The 27,007-nt window shown below is 39.9% G+C and overlaps 1 protein-coding gene across 6 annotated transcripts in view; it reads right to left on the bottom strand.

Annotated features, from left to right (window-relative positions):
* LOC139741709 (protein unc-13 homolog B-like) overlaps positions 1-27,007 on the bottom strand; it is a 267,252-nt gene that overhangs the window by 162,362 nt on the left and 77,883 nt on the right. For all 6 annotated transcript variants that reach the window (XM_071652293.1, XM_071652294.1, XM_071652296.1 and 3 more), the window contains exon 4: positions 18,615-18,732. In XM_071652293.1, coding sequence (XP_071508394.1) covers positions 18,615-18,732 — 118 coding nt within the window. The remainder of the gene's footprint in view (positions 1-18,614; positions 18,733-27,007) is intronic.

Raw genomic sequence — 27,007 nt, 5'->3', positions numbered from 1 at the left:
GACTGCTGAGTATGGAATTATACAATTTGTACATATATTGTCAGTGGGGTGACAAGACCTGGTATCTCAAATTTTGGTGAAAAAGCTCTGTTTGGATTAACCGTCAGATCATCACTTAAATGTCCTGTCCACATCCTCGCTGTCTTACCCCTAAAATGAAGCAACCATGGCATGTAAAAGGAAGGGCAATCCCATTTGTTACAGTGCTTTGGCTGCCATTTTTTTTTTACTCTCCTGAACATTTGACATTTTTGAAATACAGTGTACAAGATTTTGTCACCTCAACAACGATATATAATATACATATATGCACATGCTATTTCTATGCACTACTTATTTTAACCCCATATTGGTCTACTTTCTCAGTTATCATAGCAATTTGAGAAAACATATCTTTGTCAGAGTAATGTAAATTTGTGTGCAGAATCAAATTTTGAAGGAAATTCACACAAACTATTACAACAGAAACAGACTAGCATCACTATGAAATTAAATGGAATTAAAGATACTGTGTTGAAATATAATATGAGCACTACACAGTTGAGGATAAGAAGTTAAGATATGAAATCATTTGCCCTGAGCACTACAAAGAACAAAATTAAGTGAGATATGAATGATACTTGTTAGACATCGTATTCCACTGTTTGACATGATTACTGCTGCTGTAGGAAGTGAAATATCTCAAATAGCCTGGGAACAAAATGGCTGTATAAACAGAATGCACAGAAGTCAAGTCTCATGTCCCTCAATGTTAGGGCGAGAATTCTAACAAGGCTAGGGGGGTGAAACGGGAATCTGACAGGAATCTGCCTTTACAATTTTCACACCTCCTTTCTGCCCCGCGTGCAGGCCAGGCGGGAGAGCGCCACAAAGCAAAGATTGGGGTCGGGAAGGAGTTCTGGAGTCCTGTCGATATGATAATGATGCAAGTCACCGGCGAACACAAGCCGCACTGATAACTTCCCTGTTCTCTCCGCCCTAACTGACCCCCTTCCCCACCCCCCCCCCCCCCCCCACACTACTTTGCAAACCACTTGGGAGTTAAGAGGCTGTGTTCTCCCCCACCCCCCTCCTTCATGCTGTCAAACCCTATTTTCTATTAATATGATAATAAAGATGATAACCTAAAACAAAAGCCAATTTCCTTCTCCTCTTTCGACTTCCCCTGCCAATATTTTCTAGGTCTCTCCCCCTCCCCTAGACTATCTTGAAGAGTTTCTAGCTGGGCTAGCTTCTATCTCTCATCCTCTCTTTGTCCTAGTTTCCATCGAGATAATTGGCACAAGTCACAGGTTAAAAACACAACCCTACTCAGCTCCTTCCCACCTTAGAGCTCCAGAATCCCCCTCCCCATGGGCTAATCTACAAAAAAAAAATAATGATAATAACTTTGGAGTTCAAACCAGTGATCTCCAAACTCTCTCTTTCACACACTTTCTTTTTCTCCATATTTTTGTTTTATTTTGGTTTCATTCGTTGCTGCACATTCCGCTTGAATGTGTGAAAAAACAACATGAAAATACAAAATAGAATACAGAAAAATAGCTCAGGAGTTTTAAGTAGTGTCCTTCCCTCCACCTCCCCACACCCTAATCTTCCGTTAATATGATTATAAATGCCAGTCCATGCCTGCAAAACATGGGTGTTTCCTCCTCTCTTTGAGTCTGCCTTCAACGACATCTACCCACCCCTTACCCTCCATCCCTCTCCCATCTACAATTTTGTGTTGGGGAAGAAAAAAGATGAAATCACTCTACAGTTTAAAGCAGAAAATAGAAGTGGAAATGACGGAGCTGACAAACTTCCCCTCACATTTATGTTGTGGTGCATCCCCAGGGATCGCCAGGGCTGGCATCCGCTGTTATCGGGACAGCTGCGGGCATGGAGCTTGCAGTCACTATCAAAATACACATCCCCCTTATATCACATGTCCCACTCTCAAAATAGGATGGAAAAAAAATATGTAGGAAAAGGATTATCTGCACTTTTCTTCTCTACTGCCAACAGACAGCTCCCCAATACTCCCACATCATTTTTTTTCCCTCTCTCTCACTCTGCAAAAACAGAAGAAGAAGAAAAAAAGAAAGAATAATCTAATTTGCTTCAATGCCCATGTTTTTCAGATATTCTCATTTTCCATGTGACAAAGTCTGGGAATGTTTAGAAGGATGTTTAGTCCCCTGGGCATTTTGTGCATGAAAGAGTATAAGAGGCTTTTCGAAAGCACGTACAAGAAAATGTGCAAAACAAGCTTGTCTACAGCATTGGCAATGGATATCGATGTAAAACAGTATGTCTGACGAGGTTGTATGGGTGTGTGTGCAGCAAATGTTCCAGTGTTTAATGCATTGTTCTATCAAGTCTCCACAAATCATTCTCTTAATTTGGTTTGGCAGGGTAATGGTTAACTACTTCATCTCCATCATCAATGTGCTTTCATTGCTAATGCACTAATATCATTAACAAAATACATTAGTTACATTCTGGTGATGATCCTTAACCTCAAGGATAGCTAACCTCAAGGATTAGTTCTATTGAGCGCCAAGTGTCGCATGGTCCATTTTGTATGACGACATAATTTCATCACAAAATCAGTCATTTCATCTACGAAATTGACCATGTGACACTTGGCACCCCATAGAACTTATCCTCAAGGTTAGCTATCCTCAAATTTAAGGATCACTGTTTGAACGTACTGGAACAGGGGAAATGCAAGTTATTATCAGTCTAAGGGAAGTTGCATTCCAATTCTTCTGTTAATCAATATAGTACTTTACCAGTGATTGACAGATGATGTCATTGACAGGCTCTAGGACCCCGTTTACAGTGCAAGGCTCGGCCGTGGCCGAGCCCGCCTTCATTTCAGTGTAAACGCGCATAAGGCCAAATGCGGGGCCAAAATTGGCTCTGGAGGTGGTCTCAGCCTCGGCCGCGGCCAAGCTGCGGCCGAGCCCGGCCTTTTCTCAGTGTAAACGCAAACTGGGCCAAATGCGCGACCAATTTTAGTCTGACTTCCAAACCTTCTGCCCGTACTATTTCGCTATTCAGGATTTTAACCCCCTCAACGTCGAAAACTAGTATAGTTTAAGGTGGTTTTGTCCTGCAAAGGATTTTTCCTTCGGCAAAGGCCTTTGCCCGAAGGGCGACTTTGTTGCCACGGAATCCAGTTGGCAAAGGGTCTGAAAACCAGACTATACCAAAGTGCGTTTGTTTACAAGCAGAGCGCCACTACGACAAAATATTGAAAGGTTTGAATTAAAAGCGCGGCCGAGCCCGGCAGTGTAAACGGACAAAATTGCGGGGCTCGGCCGCAGCTCGGCCGCGGCTTGGCCCAGCCCCACACTGTAAACAGGGTCTTGGTTTAGAAGGTTTTTAGTAGGCGTATCCAGCATGCATTTTTGCATTCCATAGTCCCTGGAGCTTGACATACTGTTCCAATTCCTCCTGCAAGGACTCTTATGTACCCATATTTGCATGTGAGCAAAAATTGATGATTATGATGAAAAACTTTTTGTTCAGAGGACAAAGGAGACATTATGGCTGAAAACATCTTGCAGGTGGACACACTGGTGGCGGGATTTGAATCGAGGATCTCCTATAGGGCTGTTGTCCTATAGGAGATCCCCGATTCAAATCCCGCCGACAAAAAAATTGACCCATTTTCTGCAACTTCAGAATGCATAATTTCAACTCGAACCTCTCAGTTTGTGGTATATTCGTTAAGTATAACCCTGACTTTGGCAAAAAAAAAACAACAAACAACAACAACAACAGGATGCAAGCACTTTAAATGGATTCCTCTCGTCTTGCTCTCACACCCACACGACTCCTCCTCCGCAATAGAATCCTACAATGATGCCAGAGCAGGCAGAAGCTGTCCAGAGATAGCTTTATGTCTCCAGAAAATAAACAGCAGAGTGAGAACTCGCTTTTGTGAGCTGCTGGGCCTTCTAGGTGGCATACACATGCGAACACCAAAATATTTCAACCTTTGACAAAAACAAAACAATACAAACCAAATCATACGAACAGACCCAAAGTAGATATATGTATGCTGGTGCAATCACGAAGCAAGTCTCATATTTGATATTGCACTTACAGCATTTTCATTTTGTGATGCTTGAATCGCTAGCGAATTTTAAACAGGCAAAAAAAGACAGGTTTTGTATATCATACATCCCTTCCTTTGAGCAAAATGCTGTTTAATTTTGGATCAATATAGTGTAGCAAATGTCTAGCGCACAGATCCTTTCCAACAACACATGGAGAATCTCTGATTGATATGAAAAAGATTGTGGAAGTACGAGATACCTTGATGTGCTTTTCAATTAAAGTGTTTGAGCTGGCTTTAACAGAGTAAAAACACAAAACAAATCAAATGGTAGAAGTTTCATCCATCTCCCACAAAAAAGAAGAAAGTAATATGACTTTCAACTTGCACTTATATGTTTTCTACAGAATGTTGTGTGTGTTAAATCCGCATGCTGAGCAAATAATGTGGGATGATTATATCATCACAACACAATTCCACAACTGACCCACACAATAATCTTCATTATCATTGTCTGTTATGACATCCAAGAAAAACTTGCATCCTTTGGCTCAAATCAGTGTTGTATCTAATAACCTAATGGAGATTACTTTAATATACAGGCAAGGGTTTGTCCTTGTTAAAATGCTGAAAAAAAAAGACTTTTTGTAACATCTCTGTTAAACCAATGGGAGAGTTGTGAGGTGATAACATTGTCACTTGATCCAATTTTGATATTGTATACGCGATATATTTAGCAAAAGGGACTTCTGACAATTTCGTGAGAGGGTATATTCGCAAATGTACAGAAAAACATGTGCAGGCAGGTCGCATTGATGTTGAGATAAGCATCGATAATTATGCATGCTTTTAAATTTGCGAATAGCATCCGACTCGCAAAATTTGCAAAAATAATTACCTTGCAAAATATTTGCCATACATATAAAGTAGATGGTTGCAAATGCTACTGTTTTAAGAGTACATCTAAACTTGAAAATTCCACAACTCTTATGCATCATGTGTGGTTTTGATGAATCTTCTTCTACCATTAATGTATCATCTTCTATTATGTATTTCCTTTTATTGATGGAAATAAAGTATGATTGAATTGAATTCTGTTGCTATATTTCTACTCTGTTCACCAATGTCCAAAAGTCTTGAATGTGCAGTGCACCTGCACTTCAAGCTGTAATAGCATACAACGCATCTAAAATCTAACCTCACTCAGATAAATCTGCATATTATCCAACAAAGCACAGGCCATTGCAATCATTTTTACCTCAGAAACAAGGGAACGTCAAGTAACTAAATTTGTTTTATTTTGGATGCTGTCACATCCCGAGGAAAATGAAATGCACTGAAATATTACTTGGCCACGTTGACGATTAGCATCAGTTGACTGTCACTCTGCCCTTAGTCTACGGTTTCACCGGCAGCTTTTTCCTGCCAGCCAAATCTTACAAGACTTCCCTGGGTATCACAGTCTTTCAGACGCATCAAATACTAAATATATTCAGCAAACCTCCCAAAATCTAGGGCAGATGAGATGAAGGCATGTAAGCAATCCTCTCCCACATAATCATATTTTTCCCCTCTTGCAAATGAAAGAAGATAAAAACTGGGATTTTTTTTTCTGGCAGTCAACTGAATTGGATCAAAGAATGTGGTATCTATAATAGATAAATGCTACGTTTTCCTCTCTGTTTTGCAAAGATCATCTTCAGCAATAAAAAAAAAAATTCAAGGGTACAAAAGTGGGAGAGAAAATTGAAGAGCTCATGTTGAAAGCCTCTTGGAAGGAACAAAAATTGAAAGGGAAAACAAAATCAATAGAGTTCCATGACAACAGCCATAAAATCAGATCATGATAGCTTTCAGCCATTCTTCACCCCTTGAAATTTTATTTTGCCTGTTTTTTTCTGCAGCAAGCAAAATATCTCTCCTTCAGGACCAACCCCTCCCTGTCTTGCTGAAATGAGCTCGTCACCGTATGAGATCCGTGCTCGATATCCGCTACTGTGATCAATCGCAGTGCCCTTGAAAGGAGGTCCACGCACAATTATGGCTTTATTGAGTAATTCCCCTCGTATAAGTTACATTGGACATGATGGTCCCCCAATGACATCGGTTAAGTGCCACCCAGACAACATTTAGAGGCTCTGTAAAGATGCCCCCTTGTCACAAACCCAATAAATTACCTCGGTAAATCAGGATTTGTGGAACAAAGACAAATTACAAAGTTATATCAGAATTTGTGGGACAAAGACAGAATTCCTTCAGTCAAACATTCATAGGAATTATGAGAATGAGGAAAGTACTGTTCATTTCAATGGGCACAAGCACACATAATATACTGCCTTTACAAAATGCATCAGAATGTACACACATAATTGGATATGATATATATGTATATAAAATAACTAAAACAGGATAAAGATTTAACTCTTGAACTGTATGATCTATGCTACTCACAGCTTGTGCAGATTCTTCATATTTCTGTCATTACATAACTCCTAGCCCCATTGACTTCATAAAAAAAGACAAAACAAAACAGCAGATGCCTATGATAATTGATTGCATTCACATTCTCAAGCTCAGAAGCAAGACTAGTTCCGTCTCACAGCACAGAGAATAGGACAATTTTGTCCATCACAACAAATTTGAAGAAAAAAGAGGAAATAATTAGTCGAAATCAATGAAGACATCAGCATAGAGTCCAAAAACAAGTGAAAAGTCATACATTTAGTTTTCCATTGCACTGTTTATAAAATATGGCAAGCATTAGGCCATTGAAGATGGTAGTAAACTTCAGAGGATTAAAAAAAACCAAACAAACAAACAAAAAGGGTGCCACAACTCTGAAACTACAGGCACTTCCCACTGTGCCAAGGCTTAGCAAAGTGGCTGGTGGACTCCAAGTAGTCTGAAGCGTCCAGATAAAGTGACCTGGAGTTGCCACGGGGGCATGCAAGTGAATTCCAGGCTGGTTAAGAATAAGAGGGGATCAGTCTTGAACTACTTTTCTTACGACACCTGTAGGCATTGTCACAGAAGCATGACCTTACTGTGTTTATACGATCAAGGCAAATAATTTGATCAACTAGATCTTTTTCTGATGCTTTGTTGTTGACATGGTCTACATTATGCACTTCGAGCCTCTATTGCTTGCACTACTGTCTTACAAAGTCAATTTTTCCTTCATGTCATGAAAGTATGAATTGAAAGGTAATCTCACCTGTTTCCATGCATACTTTGAAAAGAGTCATACCTCTTCAATGTAACAAACTGCTTTAAAGGGGCATATCAAGCCACAATATCGAGGACAAAAAGTGGAAAGCCTTGAGGGGAGGCTCTACCCCATGTTTAAGTTGGCTTTGATGGGAAGCACAAGGTGAAACCAACAGATCAGTAAACTTTCATTAGAATTGGCTTTGGTGCAAAGTTTTTGGTCAGAGAAAAAATTTCATCATAGAAGTTTTTTTTTTTTTTTTGGGGGGGGGGCAAAAATTTGTCACAATAGAATTATAAAGTTTGACATCTAAAAGAGAATTTCACATCTGGATACACACAATTAAACACTTTCTCCATACAGCCCCTGATATGTTTGGTGTGGGAGATTCTGATGCTGCAGGTTTCGGTTGAACTTTTTTAGAGCAACAACGATGTCAGCAACACTTGGAATCTGGTAACAAATGTTTCAGAACATGAGTTTGAGCAGGGTAGAGCAGGGTACAATGTAACAAGTAGATTGGAAGATCTAGGCGACTCTTCAAGTGGGATGTACAATACCCCATAATCAAAGTCATGTGAAATGTTCAAATTTTGCTCAAAGTTGCAGTGCCAGCTTTTCTACTCAGGTGTACCAGTTTCTCACTGGAGTTTCCAATCTACTCAGTCATGTCTTTGTGTCAGCATTTGAAAGGGGCAAAAAAAAAAACTACTGCAAAGTCAATAGAGTTAATACCTCTTCACCTCCCAATTAGATTTATGTGCCAGGCAAACTGCCTCACAATTTCTGATTGTGTCTCCATCTTTATCGCTTTGCAGATGAAGATATGTGCTGCCATGGCAACGGAAGGAGCACATCCACATATCAATGATCGTCAGTGATTGTTACCGGGCAACAAAGCATGGGAATCACGCCAGCTTTCCAAACATTGGGCTTAAGATTCAAAGTGACAACAGGTATGTATTTGTCTTCGAGAAGTAAGCCGGTTCCCCTGACTCCATGGTGCGAACACCATCCCCCTCCCCATCATCCTCTCAGACATCATCTTCACCTCTTGTTCTCCCCCAAGAGCCTGGTCTAATCTTCATTCTCCATCTCATTTTGTATTTCTTCTTCTTCTTCTTCTTCCTGTTCTTTGCTTCCCCTCTACTGCAACTCCCCCCCACCCCAACCAGCCGAACCAACCTTGAAGCTGTAAAGCGGCATCAATCAATGACGGCTGATGGTCAGACATTAAGCATCTGAGGCTTGGCGTAAATGGAAAAGGGGTAAAATGTATTTCCAGTCCGCACCCCAGCATCAGCACCGCAGTGGGTACAAGTGGTAGTGATAAGTGAGAGAAGTTTTGAGAGCCATTGCAAGCCTCGCTCGCTCACTGCGTGCAGCTCAGAGCTCGCAGAATGGCCGAGATTATGAATCCACTCGATAAGGATCCTCCGAATATCTGTCACAACCACATACACAGGAAGCGAGCCCTTCTGGCTAAATGTGTCTGAATGCATACAAACACCGTCCTAAAACTATTTTGGGCTCTGTATCTCTTAAGAAGTTGCAGCATGACTGATTTAAGAGATCAAAAAGTGGAGAGATTAAGATATCTAACTCTTCAATCCAATCTAGGAATCACTTTATTTTTGGTGGAAAAGAGGAAACAGCCGCGCCGCATCAGCAAAGTGATCCTTTTCATTTTGTGCATCTGCCCGAGAGGCTTTTGGAAAATTGTACACCTCAAAGTGGCAACTGTTGTGTGGAATAAACAAAGAATAAACCCTGTTCTTGATGAATCAATGATGGATGAGCGAATCAATGACAATGAACCACAATCATTCACCACACTAATGGCTGTCTACTCTGTCCATTTTATCCTGCTGCACATCAATCAATGCCTGACAGAAAGCCACACTTTTTTTTTTAAACCACACACATTTGATAAAAGCCAACTCAGATGTTCATCAAACAGCAAAGATGATTCCAATTTGACACTATGCCAAATCATGAAGTGCCCATCTGCATATTAGAGTGAAATGACAAAACTAATCTCAACAATGAACTAAAAGCACCATCAATGTTTAAGTGGAGTGAGGGGAACCAGCTAAATTTTGTTTACGTTTCCATTGCAAATTCTTGAGGTGATATGATATTCACTACTATTGGCTCTATTTGTGTAACAATACCAACAGCACCCTTTAAAGCTGCATTCATATGTGAACCACTACTGCATTACAAGAGATCAGCATGAAAACATGAAAAAAAAAATCAAAGAATATCTGCAGGAAAGAAAAATCAACAATTTCAACATACAAGATGACATAAGTTTTGTTTAGTTCACCACAAGAGAGGATACCTTTACGGTACTTGCCAAAACACATAAATTTCTAGGCGTGACCGAAAGTGAAATGATCCGCTACGTGCCTCTCCCTTACGTGTGTGTGTATATGTGTGTGCTTTTCCTCCCACGTTTGGCGAAAGCACTAAAAAAAAAAAGAAGCCTCCTGTTTGGTACACGCCTTGGATATCACACAGCTGCATCTGCCTCCTCCTCCCCCCTATATCATGGTGAGAGGAAGAGAATAAATGCATGCTTCTTCCCTCTTTTCTTTCTCTTCCCTCTCTTCTCTCCCCCCTCTATCTTCATTTATCCATATATTTCTCTTTCTCTCTTTCATTATCCACTTCTCCCCTTCTCTCTGTCTGTTTCTCTCTCTACCTATCTTCATCTATCCATATCTTTCTCTTTCATCTTCCATCTCTCTCCCTTCTCTCTCTACCTAATCTCTTTCTCTATCTTCATCTTCATCTATCACTATCTTTCTCTTTCTCCCCTCTGTTCATATATCCCTATCTTTTTCTTTCTCTCTGTCAATCTCTTTCTCTACCTATCTTCATCTATCCCTGTCTCTCTCTCTCTCCCCCTCTGTTCATATCTCCCTTTCTTTCTCTCTTTCATCATCCATCTCTCCCCCTCTTTCTCTCCCCCTCTATTCATATCTCCCTATCTTTCTCTTTCTCTTTCTCTCTTTTATCATCCATCTCCCCCTCTCTCTCTCTTTGTATCCATCTCTTTTTCTACCTATCTTCATCTATCTCTCTCTCTCTCATTCTCTCTTTCATCATCCATCTCCACCACTCTCTCTCTCTCTCCGTCTATCTCTTTCTCTACATATCTTCATCCATCCCTATTTATCTCTCTCTCTATCTATCTATCTACCTATCCGGTGTTCCATGTCTTGCCCTCTGGCAATACAGGACCAATCTGGAGTGGCAGAGTCCCGTCTCCTGCCGTCTCGTATCGCTTCCTGCCGGTGCCTCCTCTCCTTGCGTGGCAGACCTCCCGCACCCTGAACAGGTGTCGCCCGCCTTGTTTCGACTTCTCCCAAGCGCTCCACGCGTCTTAAAGGCGGGGTAAAATGTGGCTGCCACATGAGTCCGTGTTTCTGAAGCACACACTAGTTAAAATGCATTTTCACTAGAGTTGATGTTGATGTACATATCCGTATCCACATATCATGGATGTATGCCTCAAGCATTTCATCGTATAGTTGAATTTTTGTGAAATTATGCTCAGGCTATGTGCAAGATATATTTGTACCCTTTTATTAAAGCAGCATTCAGACCATTTTTTAAAACAGATTGTTGGAGTCCAGATGAAAGAAAATCTGATTAAAGGCTGCATCTTTTCACAAAATCCTGGTATGAAGTTGCATGCACTAACAAGTGGCTTTATTTTATATAATTTACATCATATTTGATCAGATGCAGAAACCCTCCTGTACGCTTAAAGTGGCAAAAGTGGGTTCATATTATGATTGTATGCCAAACAGGTTTGGGGGATGTTTGGTACCAAGAAATAATAACAAAAGACAACAACAAAGCAATGTTTATCTTTTCCTCCCCAGACCTTATACATAACCGACAGACAAAAAAGTTTGTTTATGCAACCCCAAGCCAGGGATGGCAGAAGATGAGACTGAGTGGCTCCTGTGAAAAGCCAAGTTTGACAAACCCTGCTCACTCCTGTCAAAAAAGAAAAAAAAAAATGCTACAACAGAGCTCATCTACTCCCTCCTCATTTTTTATCTTTAATTTTTAAGTGAACAGTACAGATGCACGTTTCAGGAGGTATATTTGCTGTGGCACGGTTCTACAGCAGGGAATAATTTTTTCTGGTATTGCATCGCAATTTGCCATGCATTTTTTATATCACTGCTACACAGACTGTTTTTTGTGACGCAGTTTTCTTCCAGAGAAATGTACAGGATACCATTTGAAATATTATTCATTGGCTGAAATTGCTTATCAAATTGAACTTGAAAATTATTCCCTGTACAGTCATCCCATCTCCTAACATGAATCTCATATTCGTCTGCCATACACGTCAACACAGTGTACTTCCACCTCTTGCACTTGATGTCTAGTCTTACATCATGCCACGCAAGTCTACTGATTTTTAAGACCATAAAACCATGATCTTCTTGAGACTGAGTCAGGACAGGTGTCTGTGATCGCAAAGTTTGCAAACAATTTGGTACACCACTCACTGCAGAACAGTCTCAAGGGTTACGACATCACGATGCGGACTTGCTGGTGGAATGAGAATTCTGAGCAGCAAGATGAATATTTGTACTGGTGAACAATACCAAATATCAACTTACTCTTCACTTTACCATAACAGTTAATCTGAGATTATATGTACACAATACTGCAGAATTTATCATGGCTATCTTTGCAATTGTATGAACTTGACCTTAGATCCCAGTCAGCATTATTGTCTTCATATCATAAAAACAATTGCACAGATGTTCCCATAAATAGCCTAACCCCATTGACTATAAATATAGATATATGCGCAAGGCCTTCATCTCTTTCAGTCTGCATATCTATAGCTATCTGAGAGATATGATACCACTGAGTGGCGGATAAAGTATGCACAAGAATATAATCATCTGGAATGATAACAAATATATAAATATACATACTGTATGTTTCACATGAAAGATTTTAACAACTTCACATCTAGAGAAGATAACACAGGTGTGGTCATCTTTCTGAACGGGGACATCATCAAAACTTGTCATAAAATTTAAAGCCCTGTGACAAAGTCAACTTTTAGGACACCACAGAATTCAGAGTGAACTATTTGTCAATCCAATGCTAAAATGTACAAGTAACTCGCACCATGGCGACCTTAAAAGAAACCTGTACTGACATTTTCTACTTGTCTGATAATTCTAATCTACATTTTTTGATGCCTACAACTGGAAAGAGAGGATTCTAAAACCCAGGATAAGCCTGTAATGATTTTTTGAAAAAAATGAAAACGAGCAAGCCAAGGAACGATCCACACAATTTGGCATACGTCACAGGTGCCAACCTCCGACTTTAGCAAAACGAACTAGAAAGGTTCTACACATGTCAATTTACTGATGAAATCTCACACGAAGTACTGCAAAAACTGTTATTTAGTAAAATTGCAATATGGAGCTGAAATAAACATGTTAAACAATATTTATTAATTTTTAAAAGGAATCTCTTCAAAAGCTTTTTATTTAGATCAAATTTGTGGGGGATATTCCAGATATGCAAAATGAAATTGGCATCATTGTCCGAACGTGCTGCCCATAGAAAACTGTGTGTAAGTAACGTTGCACTTAACTATGCATTGATGAGCGATAATGGTTCGACATCACAGTTCAAACTATCTAACGAAGATGAGGACTGAGTGATTCTTAAAATCTAAATCCAAAAAATAGTCAACGGCAATCACGGTTTACGCCTAGTTAGAAGAAAACGGCACTCAGTACATATAGACTCTAGACTAGAACTAGGACTAGGACTAGTGAGCAGTCAAGGACCGAGAAGATTCTACTCGCCGCTCCGTCGACAGCTGTACGTGCACAGCGCTAATAATAGGCACAGCGTAAACATTTAGTATGCAATACATACCCCTGCTGCCAGAACTTGAAGAAAGTCCAGACGAAAGTCCAGACTCCAAGGTCTAGCGTTGCCGCTAGAGGCCCTTGTGCTGCAGGCCCTGTTGTTTCTGTGCTGAATTTTGCAGGTAAGGTATCTGCTTTATGGATTTTCAATGTTTTTGTGGTCGAGATAAATCTCATGGTGGTCGTATTAACACCAAGGACTAACTTAGATCTAGTTTTAGTATCCATGTAGATATCTCAAAATTCACCCAACCAAATTGCACCAAAATCACAAGAAGTATTTTATGACTCATGTCCACTTGCTCACGCTAATTGGAACCAAATCGCAAGTTGAGAAGCGTAAGTGAAGTTGTCGACTTTCCTGTCGTCGCTAAAAACAATCTGCTCTGTACGACTAAACAAGAGTGATCGCGGCGTAGTAGCCCTACTTGCGTGCGCACGCACAGACTGAAGTTAGCCGTCTAATATCATGAGACAAATCTTTCAAGTAATCGGGAGCAAAAAATCAATTTATAAATTATTTGAGCTAAGTTGAATGAAAAATAAAGTTCGTAAATCACACAAATCGCTAAAATCATGACATTTTTAAATTTAGTTCCCGCGTAAATTCCCCGTTCGCACAGCACTAGTCGGCTAACTTCAGTTCTAGATTGTGCATATCGCGTTTACCAAGATCTCTCGCGAAGAGTGAGGTTTTTTTTAGTGACAACTTGAAATTCGGCGTCAATATTGATACTTCTCGATTACCGATTTCGTTCAAATATAATACGGTATTTTGAAATATGCTTAGAAGTATATCCTGTAATTTTGGTGCCATTTGGTTCCGCGAAATTTGAGACAGCTGCATGGATAGGACAGTACACAAGTGCCGCCTGCTAGCTAAATTGGGCCTAAGTGTCGTCTGCTACTCGGCACGATTTAACGCACGCGTATGCGAGGGCTTGTAATCAGTGAAACATTTGGCACCTGTGACATCACGACATCCGGGTTCGTCAGCTCATTAGCATAATTCTCGCCCAAAAATTTCAATTTTCAACATGAAATTACGGACTAAATCGTTATGAAATTTTGATTCTGTTTGCACCGCTGGGTCTTTTAGAATTAAAAGAACAACATATTAAAAAATAAAAAACCGGTACAATGCCCTTTTAAAGGGAGAGGAATGCTCAAATTGAAATTTACTTCTTGATGCTTGTACAAACATGATGCAATCTTTCAAAGCAAGTAAAGGATGACCAATCTATTTATGGGGGATGCCTTGAACGCAGCATCACCTTCATCAATTAGGCTCTCTCTAGAAGTTTAAATTCAAAACTCCAGGGGCAAGGGGATCAAGGCTGCTAAAGTCATCAATAGAATGCCAAGTACTGTGGGTCGCTCTTTTAAAACATTGCACAGATGGATGGGGACTCCGCCAGAATTTATGTCAGTGGGGTTGATGCAAAGTTTGCGCATGGACTTTGAAAATTGAAATCATTCCCCCCATTTTGAACTGAAATTTGGGTGGGTTTCATGCTCATTTGGCACTTGCCCCCATGATGCCAAATGGCTATAAATGTATATAAATTCACTAGGAAGTTTGTTTAGGCTCACAATAAGGGAGAGGGGGGGGGGAGGGATACCAACGGTTATGAGCACTCATAAAAATAAATCTTTATGGGCACACGTATGAGAATCTGATCCCGCGATGATCCCGGCAACAAGCGGGTCTTATCCGTGCAGGTGCCGGCACGCGTTGGCTGCAAACTTAAATTGAGGAGAAGCGTCATCATGATTCCATCGCTCCGCGGCCCACTTCCCGAGCAAAAAAAAAAATGGGGGGGGGGGGAAATGGTTCTGGAGAAGAGTCTTGAAATACAATTTACGCAGAGTGAGAAGAGGACTCACCCACAACAGACTTTCATGTCTGCTCTTGTGCTGGAACTGTGGTATTGGACATGAAATCAAATTACGCAAATTCTTGTCAAAGCAAAATGATCCACCATCTATCCGCGAAAATGTTCGGGACTTCTCAATGACCAAATCAGACAAGCAATCCAATAAGAGTTACCACCTCCTCTCCCTTCTTGTGGGCACCATTTTGAACCTTGGAAAACTGGTGCTGAAAGAAGGCCTCTTTCTCAAAGATACTTAGTGCAACTGTGTCTAAGCACAATTTTTTTTTTTATATCATTATCATCAAGAGCAACCAATAGTTTAACATACCTACCAAACCTTACATTAAGGAAATAGGAATAAGTGGAAGAAAATAATGCCAAAGAAGAAGGACTTTTTACTCATCTCCCATACATAACTATGAGCACATGTTGACAAAAATAGGAAAACGAGATTGAATGAAGTTCTTTCCTCCCTAAGAAGTAGGAATGTTCCGATTGAGTGGGAACAGTTGGCAGGTATGGTATGATGACATCCCATGATTTTATTTTGCTGTTAGAAAAAACTGCAGTATTGTGGGAATGAGAAATCAGTCGCAAAGACTTCACATTTACTTGCTCATGAATACACAATTGTGCAGGTGGTCTAAATCAACAGGTGGATATATCTCACGGACTGTGTTATGTTTGACTGTGGTCGAATAAGAAAAAAAAATGAAAGTACTCTCTTCAGCCTCTGGGCTGAAGAAATGCACGTTGAAAAGATTGAGCCCAATGAACCAAGGTGAAGTTTTAGCTGTCAGAAACAATTACCCCGGCTCTCAACAACGGCACATTGAACAACATATGTCAATTGAGGAATTGCTGCAACATGTAGTGATGCACTTATCAAGCAAATTTTTCAGAGGAAAAAATTGGCTATGACAAAACATCAACAGGAGAATATCAGAATATGTGATGATAAATCTGAAAGACCTGTGTAGCATTCAATGAAAAGGAGAGGGGTTTTAAAAAAAACAATCTGCATGGCATAACTTAGAATTTCACCTCAAAGCCAGGCACATGCTTTTCTCATACCAAATGCTGCTTATGCAGTGGCATTGTGTGAAAATATTAGGGAAGCTTTCCACAAGATGGGGGAAAATGGGGATTTCCCCTTTAAGTTGGGAGAGGATGAAATTGATTGATACTCAGCCATTCTCAGGATGGAAGAAGCAGATCTTTTTTAGACTATCAGGCAGGAGCAAGTCAGCTTAAATAACCAAGGGGTGGGGCAAAGTCGTAAACCACAAACATTACAGCAGCTGCTGGCGCTAATGAGGTAATTAGACCAGAGCATCAGAAGCAAACTGCTGGCTGTTTGCCGGAACACAAATTTGGGCAATCGCCCCGTCTTCTTTCCCCCAAAGGATATCGCTCATGAAGAGACCAAAGGGTTGCCCAGCTGTTTGCTTTAACCCCGTCTTTACCATACCTGACACTCTCTCTAAGCTATATGTGCAAATAATGGTAACGTTGCGGTTTAAACCAATTGAGAGTTTAGCCCTGCCTTGTTACATTTGGCGGAAGCATCTCGACCGTGACCACCACGATGGGACGGAATATATAGTGATTGGATGGGGCGGAGTGTGGGAGTAATGCTTGCCATGGAAAGTATCAACAATAGTCTTTGGTCCGACACCCATCACTGACCATTTTGATGGACTGATTGTTACCGAGAAAGCCAACGTCAGATGTCGGCTCCCACATATGAGATATATAACATTTGTCTGCGAGACAGATTCTTGCGTCCAATTGTAATTCCACGGTGGTGACAGCAGCCTCATGACTAAATTGCAATCATAGATTCATGGGGGTGTGGGTGGTGGTAGTTGATGTTTTTTTCCCCCTTCTTTTGTGTGCCAATTACCGTCTCTGCTTGCCGAAGGAAGCAAAATGCGACTCCTATCTGTCAAGCAAGTCCCTCTTCCATGAATTTCTATTTCACCTGATTGTTTTCTCTTTCTTGCTTTGACGTCAAAGCTTATCATCACGAGACCGTTCAACACATTAAAGATAAGAGTGACCAGAGACTGGGATTACCTTCAATCTTGGCCTGAATGCAAACAAAACTTTGGGGGATTGGAGACATTTCCTTTCAAAATCTACCCTCAGTTTAGGACATCGGAAACACATATTTTTCATTTCAGCGATGTGTGACGCTGTGGTCCCACAGCATGAATGATATCTTTATGGAAGCCCTAGGTGGCATATGAAACACATACTAGTACACTTATCCCTTTTGTTTTACATTACATTTCACGACATATAAACTTGTTGCCATATATTACATAAAATGCATCTCACATTTCATAGTTTGTATTTCTTTGAATAAAAGTGTACATATCTCATGCCTGAGCAAGGTGTGGAGTTTTGATGGGAGACCCTACTACCTTTTCATTTCTATTTCTTAGCATTCCAGATAAATGGGGAACATGTACTCTTATCTGCTTTTATTTTTGCTTTTGTTTTTTGGACAAAGACAAAAATGCGTTCCATGCAGATCATACACCAATCAATGACTTTGAAAATATGCATGTACAGTAAACTGCATTCTGTACAATGGAAACCCTGAATAAATTTGAATAGAAATTCAGCTCAAACACATCACTCCTATTGGAAGCAGCATCTATAAAAAGTGACTACAACATTTTGTTTCTGCTTGATGATGAAAGAACACACGTACAAGCGAGTAAAAACCCAGTTACCTATAAATGTTGTTACACCAAACATCTGTATCAAACTGCAAGTGACTCAGCCATGTGATCTCTGGCAACCGAATCTGCTTTGAACGGCTAAAGTGTACTAACATTTGCCACACTAAAGCCACTACGAGGGAGAAAGCCTAATGCAGACAGACCAGAAACATCTAGACTGATAGCTAACATAGTATTTAGAAAGAACCTAGTCTCGCATCAAGGATATTTCGAGAGATGAAAGGTCGCCAATGACGAGGGTCACTGTCTTGCGTTAACCCAAAGTGCATTTCTTGATCTTCCGCGACAGTCTAATCCACAGGTGGCTATGCGACTGCATTGCTTTCTAACTACTGTACATCTCATCATATCAAAACCTTTCAAAGTGAAATCTGCTCTGTTGTTCGTTTTTGGGAGGGGCCGGTGGTCTTTTTCCATGTCTCCTTATGGTTTGCTTCTCATTCTCGTTGTCTGGCACAATGCTACAGCATGATGACACCCTTTGCCGAATACTGTAAAATGAGGAATGTTCGCGTGCATTTTAATTTCGTGAATTTCGCGAGCGGCAACATCCACAAAATTGTAATGCACGCAAAAGTTCTTGCCTACATAATGTGCTTTGGATGCCAGTGGCAAGTTGCGAAAATTTCATGCTGCAAGAAAGGCCGTTGGCTCCAATTCGCGAAATTTTCACGCCGCGAATATATCATGTTTTACAGCCCACATACTCTCAGTCACCTGGCCCAATTCACGCCCATTTTGCCCATTTTTCTTGTGTAGATGTGTCACAGGGGTTCTCATATGACTTACCTCGCTTGACTGCTTGACCCCTCTCAGAGGCACCAGGGCGGTCCCAAGAAGGGTGTCCCAGATCAGACCCTTGGTCCATAGCTCTACAACCAGACCCACATTCAGCTGGTTGGTCTCACTGCAGCACAGAATGAACATGAGAATGGATAATCAGAACAAACAGTCAGAAGAAGGAAAATGCAACCATGAAGTGAGAGATAGACAGATGGATATATAAAGAGAGAGAGAGAGAGATAGAGAGAGAGAGATGGATGGGGACAGATGAAGAGATGGACAGAGATAAAGAGATAGACACATAGATACACTGTGTACATAGATACATAGATAGATATATAGACAGACAGATAGATAGATAGATAGGTAGATAGATAGATAGGTAGATAGATAGATAGGTAGATAGATAGATAGGTAGATAGATAGATAGATAGATAGATAGAGAAAGAGAAGTAGATGGGTAGATAAATAGAGATATGGAGAAAGAGAGAAAGAAGAAGGGAGATAAATAGATAAATAGAGTAGACAGGTATAGATAAAGACACTATACACGTTTATACACGTACTGATGTACAAATAGAAATATCCCATGAGATTGATCTTGCAAGATTGATGAACTAAAATGATAAAGGGAATAAAAAGATAAGAATAGAAAAGATATGAGCACAAAGGTAAAAAAGCTAAACACTGTTCAATGAACTAATAGCAAGGTCCCTAGGTATACACAGGCCATAATCAATTTCCATACATTACATATTTTTTTTATCTATCTTACAATGCAAACAAAATATGAACAATGATAACATTATTCGTCATTTTGGAGCAACAAATGAAGAGCAACTCATGAGCGTATTAAAAAGCCTTCTACAATTTAAGCACATGGTATTAGGAAAAGGAGAATTCATTTCTTATAGACAGAATGATAAAGTTAATGAATTACAGACTGAAATCTAAATCAAAAAGGCATAGACAAATTAGTAATGTCACAAACAACACTTTATTACATTCTTTGTTCCCCTCAGTGTGATGACTTACTGCATATTATTGCAACCAAAGTATATCTCCCCCCCACCCCCCGGCTTTTTGTTTAATAAGACATCGATCGACTGCTGTTTTTTTGTCTTGTTTTATTCCTACCATCCCTGAGAATCATTCTGCCACGTATTCACGCCCAACTGTTAGATAATGTTTACCTCAGGAGACACCTAAATCTTCCCACCACCAAGGATGTCTCATAAAACAAGCCACTTCGACTGCTTGTCAGCTAGATATAAACTACCTGCCTTGTGATTCCAGCTTTCTTTTTTTTTCTATCTTTCTTTTACTGTCAAAACTCAGACCTATTCATGTGACCACATGCAATAAAAACTTCCAAATCTGGGACCTGTCAAGCTGCACTGTTATGTCTGTGGCATGCCCTCTTCACATAAAGCAACTATGAGTGCATTTTTTTTTCTGCGACCCTTCAGTCTTTCTGTGTCTCAACCATAATCCTGATAGTACACACACATGCTTCTTTTTTTTTTTTTAACGCAGGCTGTATAAGCACTCTTGCCGGTCACCAAATTTGCAGATGACAAATTAAGTAACGCTTGTATCAGCCACATACAATATGCATGTACAGTACGTAAGTCCTTTCTTCTAATACATAAACAAAGAAAAATCATTTGAGATATTTTCAAAGAATTTTGTATTATCTCATATACATATTGTGGCATACACACTGTGGGCTAAAAATACCTATGGTCATGTATGAAACATTCACTGTCGTTCAGAAAATCATCTAACTGAAATAGAAATAATTTTTCCACCAGAAAAAACTCTTTTCATAATCCTATCCTCCTCAAACAAAACAAAACAAAAATCATCATTTTCTCTTTTTTCATCCTATCCCCCCCCAAAAAAAAAACATGATGACCTCATGTAAGATATTGCCTCCATACAGAACTCTTACAGTCAGACTGCATGTTATGTGACTTTTAAATGTAGCCTGAATTTTGCATTAACCATCCTCTTTAACCTTTTGTAAGGTCCATGTAATATCATAATTCACCAATACACCATTTTCAAACATCTTGCCTACCAACAACCCCAATCTACAATGACAAAAAAATATGAAGAAAACTGCATTTTCATGAGTTTCATGGAGTATTCCTTCGAGTTCCCGCAGAGGTATCCAGTCTACTTTAAGATATGAGCATTTGAATACTGATGAATTTACTGCATTGTCAACATTCATTGTTCTTCAAGTAGATACCTACATGTACAAGACAAGTTCAAAGCTATAAGCTACAAGAAGCAAAATCCTCTTCCAGCTGGTCCTCACTTGCTTTGTGCAAGAAAGGAGTCACTTTGAAACGAGGGAAATTCTGCCTGAAATGGAATGAGTAGATCAGTTTCATCACCATAAATTGTCCTAGAATATCACCATTTCACTGGTCCCTACTGCTCATCCCTCTGGTCCAGTAGCAATTATCAGATAGCCCATTTCTGTCCAACTGAGGCTGCATGATTCAGACAGAAACTAGCTCTCATCTTTCTCTGACCGGTGCAACCTCAATAGAATGGCTAGACAGAATAGTTTTAATCCTTTGAGCATTACTCCTCAAGTTACCATAGACAAGGTTTGCAGCATATCTGGCTGATGATAAATGACAAGGTTGATGGCATCATCAAACACAATTCAACAACTCTCCCCCTCCCCCAAAGTTATGGTGATAAAGGTACATAAGTAGGAGAAGTTCACACCAAATGTGCATAGAAACTGATTGTTTCAAGTAGAGAGTCACTGACCACATTTACCACTGTTTGATGGAGTATGTAAGACACAATATGCTTACACCTAGCCATGTGTGACATATAGACACCATTTGAATACATCTGGTAGGTCTTTGTATGCAAATATCATGAAGAGGGAAAGGCCATGCTTATTACACTAATAAGTAGCACCTAATTAAAACCATTTGCTGTCCTCATCTCTCTCTCTCTCTCTCTCTCTTTATACTGTTTGTATGAACAATTCATCAACAGGCCACCTGTACACCAGTAGAAATTGATTTGCATCCATCCCTACACCTTGTTGCACTCAATGACACCTGCTTAGCGATCCTCTACCTGCCGCTTGACCTTTTGCAGTTTTCACCCTAGCCCCCCCCCCCCCCACACACACACACAAAGTTCTCCCAAAGGAAAATAAAAGAAAAAACAAACAAACCATGAACACTTCATCAATGAGCCACCACCTGTATAATGGCAGTAGAAATTAATTTGCATCCATCCCTACATCTTGTTGCACTCAATGACACCTGCTCAGTGATCCCTTATCCACGGCTTGACCTTACATTGCATCCCCCCCCCCCCCCACGGGTTCAAGGTGAGGCGCTGATATGCAGGTTCCTAAAGCAAAAATACCCCCCCCCCCCCGACAATTATTTCATATCTAAAGGAGATGTACAAATTTCAGACTGGGTGACTTCATGTGAACTACTACTTCTTTTAAGTGACAGATTTATCTATAGCCATATCTCATATCAACTGATCATAAACTGTTGTGCCAAAAAAAAGCAAATATTTGAAACTTCATCACTTCCTTACTTTTCCTCTGATATTTGATCAAATTTTCCCAGCTGTGCTTGTCATATTTTACTCTTTCTTTTCAGACTAACTTTTAACTGGTCTGGATTACATCTTTAAAAAAAAGAAAAAAGGGTGCACGATCATAAGAAAACTGACATCTAAAATATAATGATGAATATTACATGAAAACTACAGCAATTTCCATGTCTACTGTCGATTTTTAAAGTAATCATGCTGTAAATCTGCTCCATTACAGGTATTTTGCAATCCCCGGTATCTTCATATAAGTCTTCTTGAGAGTAAGAATGGGAAAGACTTGAAATCTACTGTGAGGTAATTCCTCTGCCAATATTGAAATAAAAAACCAAGTCAGTTATACACAGAATGTTAAGGACTATAATATTACTCATGTATTTTTTATAGTTTCCATAAGATTGAGCTGGTCAAAAAGTAACATACGCAGTGGGAAACTATTGCGTCACAGTAACAAGTTTCTATGAAATTAAATGAAATATTGTACTTTTTCTTCTTTATTCATAATTAAAGAAAGGAATGCTGCCGACCATCATTCATCAACACAGCCTGTCCACATCTTCACCTGAAAGTTGATCCCGTAAAGTGCGTCAAATGTGGGCAGAGCCCAGCCTACGGAATCCAAGACTTCAAGATTTTCGGTGGCAATCGCGATTACTCCGTATCATCATGCTTTACCCGATTTCGGGGCCAAACCCCGGGGGAACGGTCAAAACCGGAAACCAATCCTGCCTCCAAGGATGGCTGTTTGTCTCTTTTTATCTATTTTTTGCTCTCTTTCTGTTCTTCATATTTTTTCTTTTTTGAATTTGAGACGACTGCCTTTACTCTATATTTCCATTTCTTTCTATTTGCCTAGACTGCTGAAAGGGCTCGGAAATCTGTAAAGAGACATTTCTCGGAAAAAAAAGAAGAAGAAGAAGAAGAAGAAAAGAGAACAAAATAGGCGATGAGCACAAGTCCCCACGTCAGGACAGGGTGCATATTTGGTGATAGGATTGGGAGACTGCACTTTGAAAAAGTCAACCTGTTAAAAGGTGGTTCAGTGCCATGAACTTTTCTGGCTTCCAAAGCAATTTTTTATTGCCAGTTTTGAAGCAGAATACTCTTCAGATGCACAGCCTACTCAGTCCTGCCAAATTCTGCAACACATTCTGAATGCTTTCATGTCTTTTTAACCCACTAGTTTTGTTTGCCGTTCATTTCCTTCAGTTTACTCCAACAGATAGCTGAAAGTCCAAAATTTTTGAGAGGAGAGAGGTCAGATCAAAAGAATGAGCAATTCTTTGTGTCATTGACCAATTGGTTTTGCCATTCAAGGAACTATCAGAAAACGGATACAAACTCTTTACATGCTTTCAATGATTCTTTAGCTCATATTTGATACTGCTTTGTATCCTGTGCAGTAAGTTCTGGTACAGGATATATGTGACCCGCTACAACAAAAGGATCCTAAAGTCGCTGACGGATGAGCTGAGAAAAACGAGTTTGAAGTCACATCATCAAAATTGGTCAAAACAACCAGATTTCTGTTTTTGGCATAATTTTGTAGTCTAATGTTTTGTCTATTATCTGCAGAAATTTCGAAGCAAAATGATCAAAGGAAAGGTAAGAAATCAGCGTTTTTCTGGGCCTTGATTTTCCGACTTTCAACGTAACAGAAACGTGTCCGAAGATTTGGATTTAGCGCCGCAGCTAGACTCTACCCCTAGCAACGAGGGAGTTATCTTATTGGTCAGTGCGTGGCGTCCTGATTACTGATTGGTCGTGCGTAGATGACTGGCGCTATTAAAGCTTGAATGAGCATCGCGGAGGTTGCCAGGAGCACACCTTCTATTGTCAAGTAGTGAAAACTGTCTCGCCTCCTCTTGATCATGATAGCGTGGGAAGGAAAACTTTGAAGGCATTTTTCTCGAAACTCTGATCTCCAGAACCACTTGACATGCGCTAATAAAATCATCGATATTTCCGCAACCGAGTACTGTAATGAGTTGTGTTACATACGAAATTAAAGTAGAAGAGTAAGGGAATTATGCCATGCCATTTTCAGAAAATTGTCCTCTCCCGACTTTTGGACCCTTTTGTTGTAGCGGGTCACATATAATCAAATCATTCCAACCTTCTTTCGCTACGACGTAGATTTCTCTTATAGTCTGTTTCCCTTGAAATGCTTTAATACTTAAATAGGCAACATTTCCCACTTGTTGTAAAGTGGCATAACCTCACGTGGCTGGATGTGTTCTGTTCTTGTTTTCTTGATACTCTCTCTCTCTCTCCTCCTCCTCCTCTTCCTTCTTCTTTAATATTGGTGTGCTCTATACACTCTTTATCTTGGTATCTGGGCTATTCAGAAGCCCTAGACTGATGCCGTGCGGTCAGGTTGTGTTGCATTTCACTGCCCGAGGAATGTTGCATCTTGCAATGTTGTTGTCGTCGTGTTCACTTCTGTTTGACAGGTCCACTTTTACTCCCTTATTGCTCATTTACATATTCTGGTTCAGCATGGAGAAGATGTTCCTCCCCACTCTTTAAAAAAAAAATCAAATACGACTTATATGATATTTCTGCAAAAATAAATGCTTTGTTCACCCAAGTCATCCTCTGAAGCGTTTATACATGCATGGGAAGATGATGCCAGGTTTACTCACTATTATCAATCTCCTAGGCACAATTTCTCCATTCTTATTTCCACGCTCATCCCAGCAAGATATAGTAAAAGGGAGGGTCATGAAGTATTTTTAGTAGGCATATAGAAATCTTATATCCATATTCCAAAGTTTTGAACTTCCAGTTTTATCTCCTTTGCAATTTGAAGTTTAATGTTAGGTGTTCTTTTTTTCTTTTTTGAATTGGAATGCATAAGATGTTAACAAAGTGTTAAAGTTTGGGTACAAAAACTTACTGGATTCAGAGTTTTTGAATGCCTAGCTTCATTTTTTTTCCTTGCTTCTAAAAGGCCAGAATGCACTCTTCATACACATGAGAATGAGCAAGATGATGATTTTTTTAAGTATCAATGTTTTGCATACAATGATTTGTAGGATTTAAAAGCAGTGATTGAATGCTCAGCTATTCTATTTTTTTTTTTTTTTTGGCGGTCCTACCACATTTTAATATCCTTTTCAAGTACACCTGTGGTCAAAATAGACTTGGGGAAAACACACAGGGACCAGCACTTCATGACACAAAGCATTTCTGTTTCAGCCATAGGGAATTCCCCAAGTGCAGTAAAATCTGTCATTGCAACCACCTGTGTTTAATAGCAACCATTTCCACAACTACAGTATGACTCTGTGTCCATACATTGTAATGACACGCTTTATTCCCTTTAGTGTTGATTTTGGCCTCAGCTCAATGCACATCATAATGATATAGTCTTGTTCAAACAGGTCTGCTTAAATTCAATATGGCCGCCATGACTCGATCTGTACAGAAAGGTCACCCGTTTGTACTAGCCTCTGTTGTCATGGTTTCCCTAAAGTGGCCTGTCTGCACAGGTCTGAAACTAAAAAGTCTGTCCGTGGACTGAGGTCATGATTCAGCAGCATTTTGCTGTCAAAAAGTTCTAGAAAAACTTCCTCACTTTTCTGAAAATAGTAAGTCACGTAATGGTGAAGAGGAGTGATGGTATGGGGAAAAGAAAAAAATGCTCATTTTAAGGAGAGCACCAAATTTCATCCAATTATCAAGTTAGTTTCGTAATTTGAAACTGGAATCCTCTGCTACATCTTTGTCAGTGCAATTACTTTGGCAATAAACTGCAATAATGATGCATTTTAGAGTTGTCACCTACCTTTCTCATTTTACCTCTACAAGGTATGAAATAACAGCAGCAAAGAATGACTGATATGCCAAGAATTTCATACCTGCATGATCAAATTACTTTACATCGTTTCACTGAAAGTTAGAAATGAAGCCATCACATAACAGTCTTCTAAATTAATAATGCAAGGACAACTTTGACCTAATACTCAAGAGTGTCTTTATCATTAAAGGCAATCTTGACCCCATGACCCAGTGACCTGGAAGTACTTTGTGACAAGGACTTGTGGGAATCCTGGTGCCTTAACAATGCACCGCACTGCACAGCATCTCTCATAAAACGCCAGGCCCAAATTGATTGTCAGCCGAGACAACCGACGAAAATATTCGTTTTTATGCGTTTTAATTCCCTCCTTTCTCTCTGCCTCACACTCAAATAGCAATTTTGGCTTTCTGCTGGTTTTGCCGAGGCCAGATAAATCATCGTCACACATCACACAAATAAAGCTCACCCAGGGTACCACGAGGCCCGGGAGACTTCAAATCAATCAGAACAGACCCTCTCATTTACAGATGCGGATGGTGAGCTTGCCCGGGTGCGAGTTTTTATTAAAAAAAGAGAAAACACTCCTCCCCAATATAAATCAATGTGCAACAAAGATGATATCCCTCGTGAACTGATCTGGATTCGGTCGCAGCCACTTGTCGACTTGGAGGGGAAGGCGAGGAAATTGAAATGGCAAAAAAAAAGAGGAAAAACTAGAAATGTCGCTAAGGCGACTGATGCCTCCGCCATAATGCATGATTCTCCCAATAGGTGTATAGTACGATGTCTTCACAATGTGTGATGACAGTTTCACATAACTGGCAAAATATCGAAATAACAGGTTTGTCAAAAATATCTTGAATGTTCACTTTCCACGAACTGGGTTTGCTATAATTGTCTATTAAAGAGTGCAGGTACACATATTTGGGGAATTGAAAATTTTTACTTGACTTCTGACCGACCTTATTATAAGTTAAATGCA

The sequence above is a fragment of the Diadema antillarum genome, unplaced genomic scaffold (assembly GCF_040938485.1).
Source record: "Diadema antillarum isolate AM-2024a unplaced genomic scaffold, OU_Dant_1.0 seq00000946_RagTag, whole genome shotgun sequence".
NCBI lineage: Eukaryota > Metazoa > Echinodermata > Echinoidea > Diadematoida > Diadematidae > Diadema > Diadema antillarum.
Note: the sequence above shows the minus strand (reverse complement) of the source record. Positions and strands in the feature narration are given on the sequence as shown.